Below are 15967 nucleotides of genomic sequence, written 5' to 3' on the forward strand. Positions count from 1 at the left end.
AAATATGAATAAAAATAGACAGAGGGATATACTAGTACCTAAATGTACAGTGTAACTGCTAAGGACAAAACATAAATAAACATACAACACAAACAAGTGGGAGGGAAAGGGTGGATGGATGAGGGAAAGGAATGGGAAAGGAATGGGAAAGGGATAAAAAAAAAGCCCCAAAAGAAGTGGTGAATGAACGAGATGGGTCTGAAATTCACTTTTGACGTTCAGCCCAAGCAAATGACATTTTTAGATCTCGTTTTATTTGTCACAGATGATGATGAGGGTCAGATATCCACAAAAACTCACTTCAAGGAAGTATCTGTTATCAGTTATCTTCACGCATCAAGTAATCACCACCAAAAGTGGCTGGAGAATATTCTGAAGAGCCAATTATATCGGCTTAAGAGAAACTGCTCATCTCAGAAAGGTTTTGAAATTGAGGGACAGGAATTGGTTTCCAAATTTATTCACAAGGGCTACAAGGAAAAGACTGCCACTGGTGCTCTTAATGAGGTTAAGGATATTAGTAGGGATGTTCTTCTTGCTCAATCTAACTCCAAAGTCACCACCTATCCCCTTAATAAACATGATATGGGTTCAAATCAGGACAAGTGTCCGAGATTCGTCACTAAATTCAATCAGTCTGCATACAAAATTAAATAGATATTGAACAACCACTGGGATATTCTCAAGAATGATCCTTTTCTGGGACCTGTTTTGCCTGCATATATTCCAGTCACATACAAAAAAGCTAGAAATATTAACAACATTGTGGCCCCTTGTCGATTAAGAATGACTATGGATGGAGATTCAGTTTCCTCTGACCGTCTCTCCGGCAATTTTTCATGTGGACGTACGAGATGTCTTACATGTAAACATCTTATTGCCGGTGAGAAATTCTGTTCTTTATCCAATAAGAGAGGGCATGGTGTCAAGGGCAGGATAAACTGTCTCTCCACCTACATAGTCTATCTCCTTTCATGCTCCTGTGGCCTACAGTACATTGGGAGAACAATACGACCTATGAGTACCAGGTTTCTAGAGCACAGACGTAACATCATAAATGGTAATTTGGCTCGTAGTCTCTCTAAACACTTCTCTATCTGTCACAATAAAGATCCGGCATCTCTAACTATTAGGGGTATTGAACACATACCAGTGTATCTCATTGGGGGTGATAGATTCAGGAGGTTATGTTTGCGAGAGACCTTCTGGATCTATACACTAGACACTTTGTCACCAAAGGGGTTTAATGAACATATAGATACTAGTACACTGGTTTAGTGTTCCTTGGTCCCCCTGCTCGTCTGATGACTACATCACCTTAGGTGTATATATATATTTATCAATTCAATGACACCATTCTTACTGATGCCTGTGGTTATTACTGGGGAATGAATTATCTATTCTCATGTACATAGTTGCATTGAATGTTGTTTCATTTAAATTATATGCATTGTTCTTTTTATTTTCATTTTTATTTTCATTAATATAAACATTTTTATTTTTATTTTCATCATTATCATTTTCATTCATATATTTTTATTTTTATTTTGCATTTTCATTCATATTTATCATTCATTTTCTTTTATATATATATTTTATATTTATCATATATTTTTTATTCTTATTTATTTTCAGCTTTTATATTTATATTCTTTGAATCAATATGTTGTTCATGTATTATATATTTTATATATACACTATGTATGTATATACCTTCTATGTATGTTTTGAGAAATTTATATATGCTTTTTTAGTATTTCAAGTTGTTGTTTCATCATATAATATGTTTATCACTGTGTATTATATATCAACATCTGAACTATTTAATTATTGTGTTTAGCAACATCAATATATATACCACTCTTACTGCATTTATACATATGACATCTATAAATGTGTATATATATATACACATCATTTATGTTGCTAGTTTTTGCCATGTTTTATGTATTATGTATTTACCCTTTGTTTCCCTTATGTTTCATCCCCTCTTCCTTCCCAGCCCTTCAAGAGTTAATGATTTTAACAATCAATTAAATATTCAGGTGTTTTTAATGTGCTCTATTTTATAATGGCATATATATGGCATCTCTGCCAGTATAGCTCTACCCCTGAGGAAGTCGCATATCGTGACGAAACGCGTAGGGAAGGAGCTAGCATTGGACTTTTTTAATACAATACTCATATTTTGAGAATATTTTGAGTCATTCAGCATCTCGCTCGCTATGGAGCTGGTCTGGATTCATTACGTTTAATACCTTGATGTAGGAAGTCTGACTGCCGCGTCAGCATCCTGTGGTATTGGAGGACACTCACTCTCGCGGGATTTACAACCAGGGGGAGACCGGGTGCGCGCGCACCCTCCTGGCATCCACACACGTTATTCATCCACGGAGGCTCCATCGGGTGACTAAAGACTTTATATCACTGTCTTATTTCATTTTGCACAATGTAAGTGTCCGTGATCTATCTGCACGTATATTTTATTATTAAATCACAGTATTATGCTATGGGAGCCGCGCTGTCTTTTCGTTATATATATATATATATATATATATATATCAGTAAGTAAACAAAAAAATACATACAAAAAAAATTGAAAATCCAACATTTTGGAGCTAACTGGCACCCCTTCATCAGGACTAGTATTGTTTAAGGGAGACATACACATAGATTTATACTGCACAACCTGGAAGTGTATTAAAGAAAAAAACAACCAAGAAGAAAATTGAGTCAAACATCTGTTTTTCCTAGGCAATAAACCTAACAAAGCTCCATGTTTCCATAGTACTCATACTGTATAAAACCTGTTTTCACGTGGTTTAACCAGCTGGCACATTTTCTTTCGCCAACGGTAACCACCAAAACAGAGAGGCTGGTCAGTATAAAGTAATAATGTAATGTAAAACAGGTCCCAGGAACATAACAGTGACAGAGAGTGGAAACAAGGCGACAGGCACGGTCTCCCATGGGAATCCACTTTAACCACCGAAATGTGAAGACTTGGCTGTCATACATATTGTGACCGTCAGCATGCATTGGTAATCCATATAGGATCGCAAAGCTAAGGCTGCGTCCCATATACTAATGGGTAAAGTGCCAGACAATGTGATCAAAAATCAGCACTCCACACATCCGCGACATTTACAGACCCCTGGAAATCTAGTGAGCCAATGGGTCATGGATCAGTAACTAACACTTAGTAACCGGATGAGTTTGGATCAGGTTATCACCAATGCTTTTACCCCTCTTAAAGCAAAACAATGGGGGAGCAGAAAAAAAGAGGCCGTCTAGTTTCTTCACTTGTAAATATATGCCGATAATGATGAAATCTTACTTTAAAATGGTGTTATACCCTGGGGAGCATGCCAACAAAGCAAAAGCATTCATTAGAGGCTACATCAGACCTCCCCAATAACAAATCCTCTCTATTTATAGCACGTGCCCTCTCCAGTGATTCCAGAACTTTATTTGGACTCCTTTTTGGGGACTTTCCTACTCATATCTGTTAGAGTGGGCCAGGTGTGCCTTGTTTCTGGGGTTGTGGAGGAGCCTCAGAGTCGGTGTATAGGGCAGGCCATGGTTAAGAGCTGCTAGACAATGGCCTGCAGCTAAAAGAAGGGTGCAGTATTTCTATCAGTATTCTTATATAGCCATGCATAATAATGGTATATTGCTTTCCTCTCTGTTGGCAGTAAGTCCTGGTCAGTACAGGTATGCCAGCAGTAGACATGGAGGTTTTCCCTCACACCATAGTGAGGTGCCCTATGTACGGAGGGGAGTGGCTGCCTGCTCTGAGTCCCTGGATAGTGACATCAGGGATGCGCCTGCCTCCTGAAGTATATAAAGCACAACACAGTTAGAGTTTGGGAGTTGGCAAGTGTTGAGAAGCAGTTGATGCAAGTTGTGTAAGAACACTTTGTGACCCTAGTGCAGTAACTAGCGGTACACAGGTTGACCAATCAAGTCTGTCAAAGCCACCCTGTGTCCAGGGACCTGGCACAGGGGTGATCTCTCTAGGAGAAGAGGGAATCCCACTTCAACACGGGAGGGCGTACCTGGCAAAGGGACAGCACGGAGAAATGCGCGGCTAGAGCCGGCAGCTGCGTGTGGCAGTCTGCTATATCGTCTACAATAAAGATGGCCTTGTTAAAGATATTCCCACTGTGTGAGTGTGAGATTACTCAGCAGTGGTGAGCACCACCGAGAAGGAGTTCCTCACCAGGATCATCTCCCTGCGGAAGCATAGACCCTGATGAGGTGGAGGCGCTGCACATGATGTAAGTTGGACTCGTACCCACTACCTCAGTTACCTGCCCTGATGACATCCCCGAATAACACCAAGTGGGAGACTCAGGAGTCCTGTTACTTGCAGGTGCACCACCACACACGAACATATAATGGGGACCGGTTAGACCACACGCGCCAATGTGAGATTGGGTGGGTCAGACAAGGGGAGTCCAGCCGTTACACTTATAATAGATTTTCGTCCCTAGCGATCCATCAGTCAATCATATCTACAAATCTGTTCTCAGTGTCGCTAAAGGATAAGGTAAATCTGACTGTGGATGCTAGGGAGTTGAGGAGATCTATGAACTGGGTCAGCATTAATTCTTACCCCTGCCAAATCAAAAAACATCAGTGACGTAATGTCTACAACAAGCAATAGTCATTAACTACATACAGCGCTATGTACTGTATACACGCTATTCTACTCATCACCACAGCTAGTTACCTGCACTGAGAACCTTACTGCTGATGCATGATATAGGAGGGATATTTGCCATTCTGGCACGGCTCATTTATGTACATTCTTTGACTAGCTATGTGGCTTTCTGGATATCTTTTGTGTGTTTATAAGTGCATTTGTGGCAATACTTACTGCATTAGAGGGAGTGTATATCTGTGACCTTTCTTATACACAGGTATATACTACACCCAACAAATTTCTTCCCGTACTTCATATTGCACTATCCATTGCTGAGTGTGTGTATATACCTGTATACTACCTCATTTTCCCCTCATCCCTATATCGGATATGTATTCCTTACAGTAAAGTATATATACAGACTATACTCTACCCATTGCTGTCTCCTCCATTTGGGATTTTAAGCTGTTGCGTTTAGATATGTCGTTGTGTGTTTTGTCGTTGTATAGAGATTGTTAAAATGGTATTATTTTTTACATTTATATTCGGACTGCTGTGAGTCCGCTGCAGGGTAGCTTATGGACCCTTTCCCTTTGGTCCTATCGCTATGATAATAGCACTTATCTCCAGTACCTAACCTAGGTGCTTCAACTTTTGAGTGCAACTTTAGGGCTTCTAGTGACCCCTGGTGGTCATTTGTTGAAGTGTTAGATATTATGTAGTGTTGTCAGCAAAGATAGAGACGTTCCTCAATTTCACCCTCAAGATCCCTGGGAGCTTGCAGGCACTGTTGTATTGTATTGTATGTCTTTATATAGCACTGTGTGTGCTGAGTAACTGTTCTGCTGTATGTTTCAAGTGCAGTTGGATTAAGTGTGGAGTATTAACAAGAAGGAGCTTACACAAAGAAAGTTTGATACAAGGTATATAGATAAGATCAATATATTGTTAGTTAGCAATTAATACTCATAATTGCAATAATAACAAAGGTTAAGCATTTCACTTGTTGCACACATCTTGCCACATGTACAAGGAGTATACCTCTGTGAGAAATGTAAGGACGTGGTCTCTTTAGAGTCTGCGATTATTGATTTAAGAGGCATCTCACTGTACTGTGTGCATTAAATTATCGCATATTCAGACCGGGCAAAAATAATCTACATATGGCTTATGTAGGAGAGATGAAGAAAAATGAACCAAGTGCATGTACAGTAAATAAACCTAAACTCAACAGGATGGAACAAAAATACCTGGGAATACACAATACACATCAGGTATAAAGTCTCTCTCTCTCTATCTCTCTCCCTCTCTCCCTCTCTCCCTCCTCCATACCTTGTAGTGGCTTAACACAGCGTAACGTGCAGCGAGAGTGACAGCACTTCAGTTCCCCGTCGCAGGTACTGTCATTCTCACATTGTGGAGGAAATTTGGAGAATTTACATTCGGGATCATACACTTCTGGGGGACACGTGCCAGGCTTTTCTATATCATGGATAACTTCAGGTTCTGAAAAATAATGAAACAGGAAATGAGCTGAGATTTCCGAGCAGTTTATAAACAGAAAGTGACCTGGACTTGTAGTCTCAGGAAAAAGTCCTAATTCTGCGCTTCAGCATAGGGGAGAGCCAATCTTTTCTTAACATTGTCACAAAGCTCTATCAATGTCAGAACAAATATATAGGATTCATGTATAAGAATAGCAGAGGACACAATCTTACAAAATAGCTTATTTTCAACAACAAAAAACATATTGTGACATACTGTAGTTACTGTACGTATTGTAGGTTTTGATAATGAAAATCAAAAAAATTATATTGTACAGAATTTTCCAAACCTCACAGGTCTCTTCCTCAAGTGTATTAAACTTACATCTGAGGTTTCAACACCTCTGTACACTACAATTTCATCTATAAAGAATTCTCATGTTCGTCTCCTAAAATAAATCACAACCTACAGTACAAATATTCTGCATTTTATGCGACCCAGTACGGCTACTGGAACCGTGTTCAGGCAGTCCTCGGTTATCCAACGGACCCGTTCTGGAAGTAGCGTTGGATAGTGAAACCGTTGTAAAGTGAGTCCCATTTTAATCAGTGGCGGTGAGTGTTGGATAACGCATTCCGGTGTCGGATAACGCATTGAAAAACAGCCCATAAGGTTGCATTGTAAAGCGTTGGATAACGAGGACTACCTGTACTACATTCACTATAAAAGAACAGCAGCGGTACTGTTTGCCATTCTGTACTATAACACTGCTGGAAATGCAAAACTCCGGTGTTGTGATACTGACTGTTTGTCAAATGGGAAAGGAACATTTATTGTATTAAACAAATTAGTAGGGTAATTAAAAAAATACACATTCAAACTAAAACATATTTAATACAGCGTTTCATTGTATATTAGAGAAAAAATGTCAAATTTATCTACATCTGACTGTAGCAAACATGATGCGAAAATAAAAAGAAGAAAGGTAACAGGTGATTACAGTTACAGGGGTCTCACTAAAGATTGAGCACCATTTATTTAGTAGCAAACACATTCTGGCCAACCTTTTATCCTCATTAGGAAGACTCTTTATCGTTAGCTAAAAACATGCATCATTGTTGTGTACGTTCTCTATATCAGTAAGGTTCATTCATTCCAATGTCTAACAATTGAAGAGAATCATTTCATACACAGGAGATGAGTGTAGCCAAGTGCCCCTGGCTATTGCTTTCCACTGGCCTCAACACTATAAATCCTGACAGGAACAGGCAGTGTTGGGGTTAAACTCCTGCGTAGGGCCTAGCCTGCAGTTGCAGCCTGGATATGTTGCCTTATCCAGGGCTCAGGCCTAAACTGGCAGTTAGAGTGTCATGCCTGGGGAGGGTACTGACTGGGTCATATATATATGGTGTGATGCCTGTCAGTACCTGGACCTGCCCTGTTATGGGGCAGGGTTACAAGCCCCTCCCCCTGGGTATAAAAACAGACACTCTACCAAACTGTGGATGTGGATGATGAGACAGTGTGATACCCTTTTCCCTGCAAGAGGGTCAGGAGATTAGGAGGGATCTGAGGGTCTGAAGCCCCTGGGGTCTTGCTCGAGGGCTGGAGGATGTACATGCTGTTATGCAATAAAGCTACTGTTGGACCCACTATGGGGTGTGATTATTGGAAAGGAGTATTGCCTGGGGGGACCATCCTGCAGGATCCACATGGTCTGGAGGTCCTGCACAGTAGAACCAAGAGAAAGCCTGCCCTGTAGCTGCTCCCAAACTACAACTGTGGAGCCACTCAGACCACCTGAACCAACAGGTGAGCTACAGCACCGGGGAAAACACCCATGTAGTGGTCAGATCTTCCGTGAGGTGGAGGAAGGGGTGGGGGGTGGGTTTGTGGGGGGGACAGGTACTACATGAGGTTTAAAAAATAAACATATTTATCGAGTTCATTCTATGTTAAATTTAGATGACAGAGATACTCACCTGTTATTTGTAATTATCATATATTACTTCACAAGACAAACAAATAACCCCAGTGATACATTATCCTCATTATGTCTCATAAGGGAATCATGTTATTATTTCCTGACTCCAGTAAGAGCAATCACAATTCTCCCTGGTTCAACCTCCTTCCCCTGTTTGCTTATTCGGTACATCCATGAATACCTTTCTTTTCTTAAAATGTCTACCTTTTCCTTAAAGATATCTATTGCAGCTGCCATCGCACTGTGTAAGGGTTTATCACTATGGTATGATGGTAGTGCACGCACTCTAATACATAGGTGATAGTGGGGTTACTTAAGCCTACAGCCTACACCTTGAGAAAGGCAGTATTACTGTCGAAACGTTGGATTTCTTGGCACAATAAACCCCTTTCACTGATGATTAAGTCTGTGTGCCTGATTCTTCTTCTTTGCTTTATCACTATGGTACCATAATATCAATCACTGTAGGCAGGGTAGATGTAACCTGAATCAAATGTTATACTTAAATGTAGTGACATAAACCCAATATAAATTGCAAAGATATCTAGCAACAGTCATCTCCCTGGTGTCCCATATCAATAGGTAAACACTAGAGTGTGAGGTGCAGTGAATATAGCTAAAAGTGGTAGCCTGCTAAAATGTATAGGTGATCACCACACTATAAACACAAACACCACATAGCGTAAATAAGCAATGTTAGTGTATATTAGCACATGGAAATGCAGCAAATAACAAAGTCCTCTGGACAGACAGCTGCCAGACAGCAAAACAACTCCCATACAATGAGTGATAGCCCACCCGTATACAAGCCGTTTTGTATGGGACGCGATGAGACTTCTCCCCCTGATGAAGCGTGTCATACAGTACATGCGAAACACGTGTCGGCTGAGTAGGATGTCGTAGGAGTGCCGTCACGGAGGGAGCTGCAGACTTGCCTCATCGCATTGGATATTTTGTTTTAGTTTTGGCTATTTATGCCGTATCTTATCCATTAGGCATTGAGTGCATATTTCGGGGGTGCTATCTGACCATATCTCTTGGGGTCCTCTGTTTTGCTAAGTCTTAAGGTTAGTCAGTATTAAAATGAGAGGGTTAACACAATTTACAAGGGAAGAGATTACATGGAGGCATGGGTGAAATCAGGTGTGTACTGTATGTCTGGCTAATTATACTGTATTCTCTTGCATCCATACACTCTTTTAAGGTAGAAAAGATTGAATTAGCCTTTGCAGATCCTGTCTGACATTGAGCACTACTGCTAAGCCTGCTGTCTGCAAGGACTCCTAAATCCTTCTGCATCAAGGATTGACAATGTTTTGTACCATTTACTGTAGTTTGTATGCACCTCACATTTATCTGCCATGTACAGTACCTGCCCAAATTTCCAGTTTATCAAAGTCCTTCCATAAGGAAATTACATCCTACACTAATTTTACTACCTTACCATAGTGCTGTCACTTTCCTCTCTATTTCACCTTCAAGATCAGTGGGAGCTTGCAAGCGCAGTTTGTGCTGAGTGACTGTGCTGCAGTATGTTTCAAGTGCAGTTGGATTAAGTGTCAGTAATAACCAGAAGGAGCTTACACAAAGAAAGTATGATACAATGTATATAGATGTAGCACTGTTTCCCCCACCCTCTTGTTGGTGCGCATACCTGGGAGGGTAAGGAAAGCGTTGCTGATCTGCAATGATATGGAGATCAGTACAGACTTTTGGTGTCATCTGGGTTCTTCATCTGTGGTTCAGGGCCTCCAGCTTCGGTGGGCTCCATGTAGAATGGAGGCAGTCCCCCTGAAGCACATCTCTCATTCACTCTTCCACTGACTCAGATCCAGGCAGGTGTAAAAGTTAATAAAGGGTCTTTATTCTTGGCAGTCACTGCACAGCGTTGCAGGGTCAAGGGTCGCAGAGGATCCAGGCCTCTTGATGATGCATGCTCTCTGAGTCTGGAGCCTTTGCTCTTAAAGACCAGTCAGCCTTGCAGCCTGACTGGCCTCTCACACTCTCGGGAGGGGAGATGAGGGAACTCACGTCCACTCCTTACAAAGGGTGAACACAGACTCCTCTAAATTTGGCTCTTCCCTCCTGAGGAACCAGAAGGGACGGGCTCAAGGTCATTTTCAGGGGTTGTGGAAGCCGAACTAGATAGTAGGTGAAACGCATAGGGTTTTTTGCCCTCTGAAGACTCCGTAGTTGGTGAGGAAGAGTCCAGTCCTTCGCGAGCCACCATACACTGCTGCGCGCACAGACGCGGAAGAGCCGACTGCTGCCATTGAACAACGTGGATCGGAGTATCCAGGTGGCAAACGGGGACCTACACCGAGACTCTTCCAGTTCCAGAGTGTTAGGAATCCGTGCTTTCAGCATTCTTCTCACAAAACACAGTCTACCTTCAGGCAGACCCAGGGCGCGCAGCGCAACCCGCTCTTACCTACCTCCATGGCTCCTCAGCTCCTTTGCCGCCACGGGATCGCTCCCCTTGGCGATTCCGCCACCATCCACCCTCCTCAGCGGCAGGCGTGTTCCCATACCCCCCATCACGCGCACGTGCCTTCTCCAGCGCTGGTCACGCGCACACACGGCTTATGGAAAACACACCCAGTGCCCACTCTTCTACCTGCCCTACTGATCTCAGGTTCCGCCCTGTATGCCGCGCGGGCGTTCTCACAGGAACACCAAGGTTCACCTGGCTTGTAATTGCTGCACCAATCAGGAAAGTCTCCTTGCAGCTTTTCTGACCTGCCCCCATCCCTGATTGGTCCACCCAGCTTTATCTAGCTTCTCTGTGCTCTCATTCATCGCTCGACATAGTCTCTGCATGGATGTTACTCTGTCTACTCTTGGTGATTCCACAGGTTCTGACATGGCCCGTATGATTACCCCCTTTGGATTTTGACCTCGGTACTCCTCGGACTATGCACTCTCTGGCATCCCTCGATCACGGCTTGGACTACAACCTTCCTCAACTCTCCGCTCCCTGACCTCGGCAAGGCATTCACTATTTTATCGCTACACACGGTACCGGCAACGTCTGTAGACGGCAATGTCTATGTTACTCCATCTGGCCTGGCAATGCTTTACACCACGCTCCGGGCACGCTCCCTTTGCTGCGAGTGCGTGTATTACCACTTAGCCCTTCAGCTCAGGGGACGGGTCTGGTCTGCGGGCAGCACCGGCGTAACACAGAGACAGTCCCAGAGTGGCGAGAGTGTGCCCTTAAAGCACTCATTGTAATTTATTATTTGGGAGAATGTGAGTGTGTCCTTCCCCTTTTAAATCCATTTGTTTGTGCATGAAATTGTATTATGCTATGTACTCCTCTTGTATTCCTTAAGAGAGAGTCGCGCGTGATCGGACCCTTTTCCTGCAGAATTATGTGAGTGATTTGTTCACTTGGTCACCATCACATCACTTTTACTGGGATATTCTTGGTTAAGTTTTTTTGTGATAGCACTCTATTGCGCTTTATTTTTTCACAATCACACTTTAACACGATAGTCTAGATATCGTTTACTTAAAGCTGCACAGAGAAGCTATTTTTGTGTTAGTATTGCACTTCTCTTTATCACTTATAGGGGAGGTCATGTGTATCTGGAGTTCACAGAACATAACTGAGATTCTTCTCTTAAGAGGTGGATTTGTAACTTGGCTGAATGTGGAAAGGGAAGATGCCTGATGCTTAATGTGAGGAAGAGATTCCCACAGGTAGGGAGAGATTAGGGACACACATTTAAGATGAGATAGGGGTTTTAAGGTAACAGGTGGAAAGATGAGACACACTTGGGTTAAATGTAATTGACATGTAAAGGTGTGATGAGAGATCAGAGTTGAGATATACTGCATGCAGGTGCGGAGGGGGGTAGAGCCTGAAAACAAAATGCAGTTTATACAGAAATTAATAGGAAGCCAGCAGATTGAGTCTGTGAGGTCAGAAGCAGATATGTACCTAAAAGAGCAGGAGACTATTGCAATAATTATGCTGTATTCTCTTCCATCTATACCCTGTTTTATGCTAGAAAATACTCTATTAGCCTTTGCAGATCCTGCCTGACATTTAGCATTATTGCTAAGCCTGGTATCTGCAAGGACTCCTAAATCCTTCTCCATCAAGGATTGACAATGTTTTGTGCAATATACTGCAGTTTGTATGCAGGCTGCTTGTTCTTGCTTTCCAAATGCATAACCTCACATTTATCTACCATTTACATACCCACATTTCCAGTTTATCCAAGTTCTTCCATAAGAAAAATACATCCTGCTCTAATTTTACTACCTTACGTCATGTAGTGTTGACAGCAAAGAGACACATTCCTCTCTATTCCAAATGCAAGGTCATTGGGAGCTTGCAAGCACTGTGTGTGCTGAGTGACTGTGTTGCAGTATGTTTCAAGTGCAGTTGGATTAAGCGTGGAGTTATAACCAGAAGGAGTTTACACAAAGAAAGTTTGATACAAGGTATACACTGTATATAAGATAAATATATTGTTAGTTAGCAATTAATACTCCATAATTGCAATAATAACAAAGGTTTAGAAAGTCACTTGTTGCACACATCTAGCCACATGTACAAGGCGTATACCTCTGTGAGAAATGTAAGCACGTGGTCTCTTTAGAGTCTGGGATTATTGATTTAAGAGGCATCTCACTGTGTGCATTAAGTTATCGCATATTCACACCGGGCAAAAATAATCAATATACCCTGTATGGCTTATGTAGGAGAGATGAAGAAAAATGAACCAAGTGCATGAACAGTAAATAAACCTAAACTCAACAGGATGGAACAAAAATACCTGAGAACACACCTGATACACCTCAGGTATAAAGTCTCTGCCTTTGTGTGTGTCTCTCTCTCTCTCTCTCTCACTTTCTCTCTCTCCCTGTCTGACGTCCCTCCATACCTTTTAGTGGCTGAACACAGCGTAACGTGCAGCGAGAGTGACAGCACTTCAGTTCCCCGTCGCAGGCACTGTCATTCAAACATTGTGGAGCAAATCTCGAGTATGCACATTCGGGCAGAACCACTTCTGGGGGACACGTGCCAGGTTTTTCCAGAACTCCTGAAAAATTACAAATTAGAAAATCAACTGAGATTTCTGAGCAGTTTATAAACAGAAAGTGACCTGGGATTGTAGTCTCAGATAAAAAGTACAATGTACACAGAGATCTACAACATTGCATTAGAAGGTAAATAATGTATAAATAATGGAAATAAGGGCAACAGGTAAATGACAAAATAAGGCAAAAGTAATCCCTGTCCTTAAGAGCTTACACTCTAAGTGTTATGTTGGGGGCTTACCGACACATTAGGAGTAAAAGTGCATTATTAGAAGTGAAGACATTGGAGGCCACGTGTATCTGGAGTTCACAGAACGCTAACTGAGATACTTCTCTTAAGAGGGTGATTTGTAGCGTGGCTGAACGTGGAAAGTGAAGATGCCTGATGCATATTGAGTGGAAGAGTTTCCCACAGGTAAGGAGAGATTAGTGACACAAATTTAAGATGAGATAGCGCTTTAAAGGTAACAGGTGGAAAGATGAGACAACCTTGGATTAAGTGTAAGGGACATATAGGGGTGGAACGAGAGAGCAGAGTTGAGATATACTGTATGGAGGTGCGGGGGAGGGTAGAGCCTTAAAATAAAGGAGGAAAAAATTGCAGTTTACACAGAAATGAATAGGAAGGCAGCAGAGTGAGTCCATGAGGACAGAGACATTTACGCTTTCAATACAGAAGGAGATAATTACCATAATTATGCTGTCTTCCCTTACATGTATATCCTGTTTATGCAAGAAAATGTTCTGTGCTATTAAGCAGTATTGCTAAGCCTGATGTCTCCAAGCCCTCCGAAATCATTCTCCATCAAGGACTGACCACGTTTTGTCACATTTAGTTTGTATTCAGTCTGCTTATTCTGTAAGGGTTCCAGTCCAGGCTTTGGCTGGAGCCCGCCCTTACCTGGCTGCTGAGGACATTTTGATTACTGGCATCCTGCTATATTGGCTGCACCTGTTCCAGGGCTTAAATAGCAGCCAGTGACTCCCAGCCCCTGCCTGAGCATTGTATATGTTTAGTTGTGTTCCTGGCCGCCCTGGGCTCTAGTTCCTGAGCCTTCCCCGTTCCTTGTCCTTCCGTGTTGCTGCCTATCCCTTTGGCGTGCCGCTCCCTTTGGCTTCCCTGTTCATTGGATTTCCCTGTTGTTGACCCTGGACCGTGACCCCGACCTCGCTGCCTTCCGCCTGCACTGATCTCTGCCTGTCTCCTGGACTTTGCAACTCTGTCGCCAGTCCTGACCCCTGCTTCCATACCGACTACCGATATTTTTACAGGACACCTACCTCCCATATCTCCCTGCCATGTTACTCACCTCCCTCCTATATCTCCCTGCTGTGTTACTCCCCTCCGTTCTATCTCTCCCTGCCATGCTACTCACCTCCCTCCCATATCTCCCTGCCATGTTACTCACCTCCCTCCCATATCTCCCTACCATGATACTCACATCCCTCCTATATCTCCCTGCTGTGTTACTCCCCTCCGTTCTATCTCTCCCTGCCATGCTACTCACCTCCCTCCCATATCACCCTGCCATGTTACTTACCTGGAGTAACCGCTGCCCAGATTCCATATTTTTACAGGACACCGACCTCCCATATCTTCCTGCCATGTTACTCACCTCCCTCCCATATCTCCCTGCCATGTTACTTCCCTCCCTCCCATATCTTCCTGCCATGTTACTAACCTCCCTACCATATCTCCCTGCCATGTTACTAACCTCTCTACCATATCTCCCTGCCATGTTACTCACCTTTCTACCATATCTCCCTGCCGAGTTACTCACCTTCAGGAATTGCTGCCCAGATGCCCACAGAGCACAGAACGAGCCCCAGAAAGAGGGAGCCAGCGGTTGGAGACATGTTGGTCTCTGGAGCTGTGTCTGAGTCCCCAGGGCTGTCACACACTGGAATTTATACCTGAGCTCGGAGAAGGGAGGGGACAGGACAAGGAAGAGGGAAGGGAGGGACACAAACGAATCAGACCTGGGGCTGGTTGTTACAAGATTGAACAATAAGCATATCACAGTGCGTCATTTAAACCTCAGAATCGTTTAGAAATGTATTAACCCTGTTACTGCCAGGGACCTGAGAATCCCTAAGACTTGTATTAACCCCATCATAGCCAGGGTCTGTAAGGAATCGGGGAGCGCGTCCCACGTGGCGTGCTTCCTCCGTACCTGCTGCTTCTCATCCTCCCGCACACCTTACTGTAAGGAATCGGGGAGCGCGTCCCCCGCGGCGTGCTTCCTCCGTACCTGCTGCTTCTCATCCTCCCGCGCGCCTTACTGTAAGGAATCGGGGAGCGCGTCCCCCGCGGCGTGCTTCCTCCGTACCTGCTGCTTCTCATCCTCCCACCCACCTTACTGTAAGGAATGGGGGAGCGCGTCCCCCGCGGCGTGCTTCCTCCGTACCTGCCGCTTCTCATCATCCCGCGCACCTTACTGTAAGGAATCAGGGAGCGCGTCCCCCGCGGCGTGCTTCCTCCGTACCTGTCGCTTCTCATCCTCCCGCGCAACTTACTGTAAGGAGTCGGGGAGCGCGTCCCCCGCGGCGTGCTTCCTCCTTACCTGCTGCTTCTCATCCTCCCGCGCACCTTACTGTAAGGAATCAGGGAGCGCGTCCCCCGCGGCGTGCTTCCTCCGTACCTGCTGCTTCTCATCCTCCCACCCACCTTACTGTAAGGAATCGGGGAGCGCGTCCCCCGCGGCGTGCTTCCTCCGTACCTGCCGCTTCTCATCCTCCCGCGCACCTTACTGTAAGGAGTCGGGGAGCGCGTCCCCCGCGCTGTGCTTCCTCCG

General features: G+C 43.7%; 2 protein-coding genes across 3 annotated transcripts in view; both read right to left on the reverse strand.

The window, feature by feature from the left end:
* LOC142492538 (antileukoproteinase-like) overlaps positions 1–15067 on the reverse strand; it is a 193111-nt gene extending 178044 nt beyond the window's left edge. Inside the window, exon 1 of the mRNA XM_075595237.1 lies at positions 15006–15067. Within this exon, the coding sequence (XP_075451352.1) occupies positions 15006–15029 (24 nt within the window). The 5' untranslated portion in view covers positions 15030–15067. The remainder of the gene's footprint in view (positions 1–15005) is intronic.
* LOC142492537 (antileukoproteinase-like) overlaps positions 1–15089 on the reverse strand; it is a 23587-nt gene extending 8498 nt beyond the window's left edge. For both annotated transcript variants that reach the window (XM_075595236.1, XM_075595235.1), the window contains exons 1-3: positions 14954–15089; positions 13016–13174; positions 5981–6154 (exon numbers count right to left, since the gene is read on the reverse strand). In XM_075595236.1, coding sequence (XP_075451351.1) covers positions 5981–6154; positions 13016–13174; positions 14954–15029 — 409 coding nt within the window. In that variant the 5' untranslated portion in view covers positions 15030–15089. The remainder of the gene's footprint in view (positions 1–5980; positions 6155–13015; positions 13175–14953) is intronic.
* Between the last annotated feature and the right edge of the window lie 878 nt (positions 15090–15967).

The sequence above is a fragment of the Ascaphus truei genome, chromosome 4 (assembly GCF_040206685.1).
Source record: "Ascaphus truei isolate aAscTru1 chromosome 4, aAscTru1.hap1, whole genome shotgun sequence".
In the NCBI taxonomy this organism is placed as follows: domain Eukaryota; kingdom Metazoa; phylum Chordata; class Amphibia; order Anura; family Ascaphidae; genus Ascaphus; species Ascaphus truei.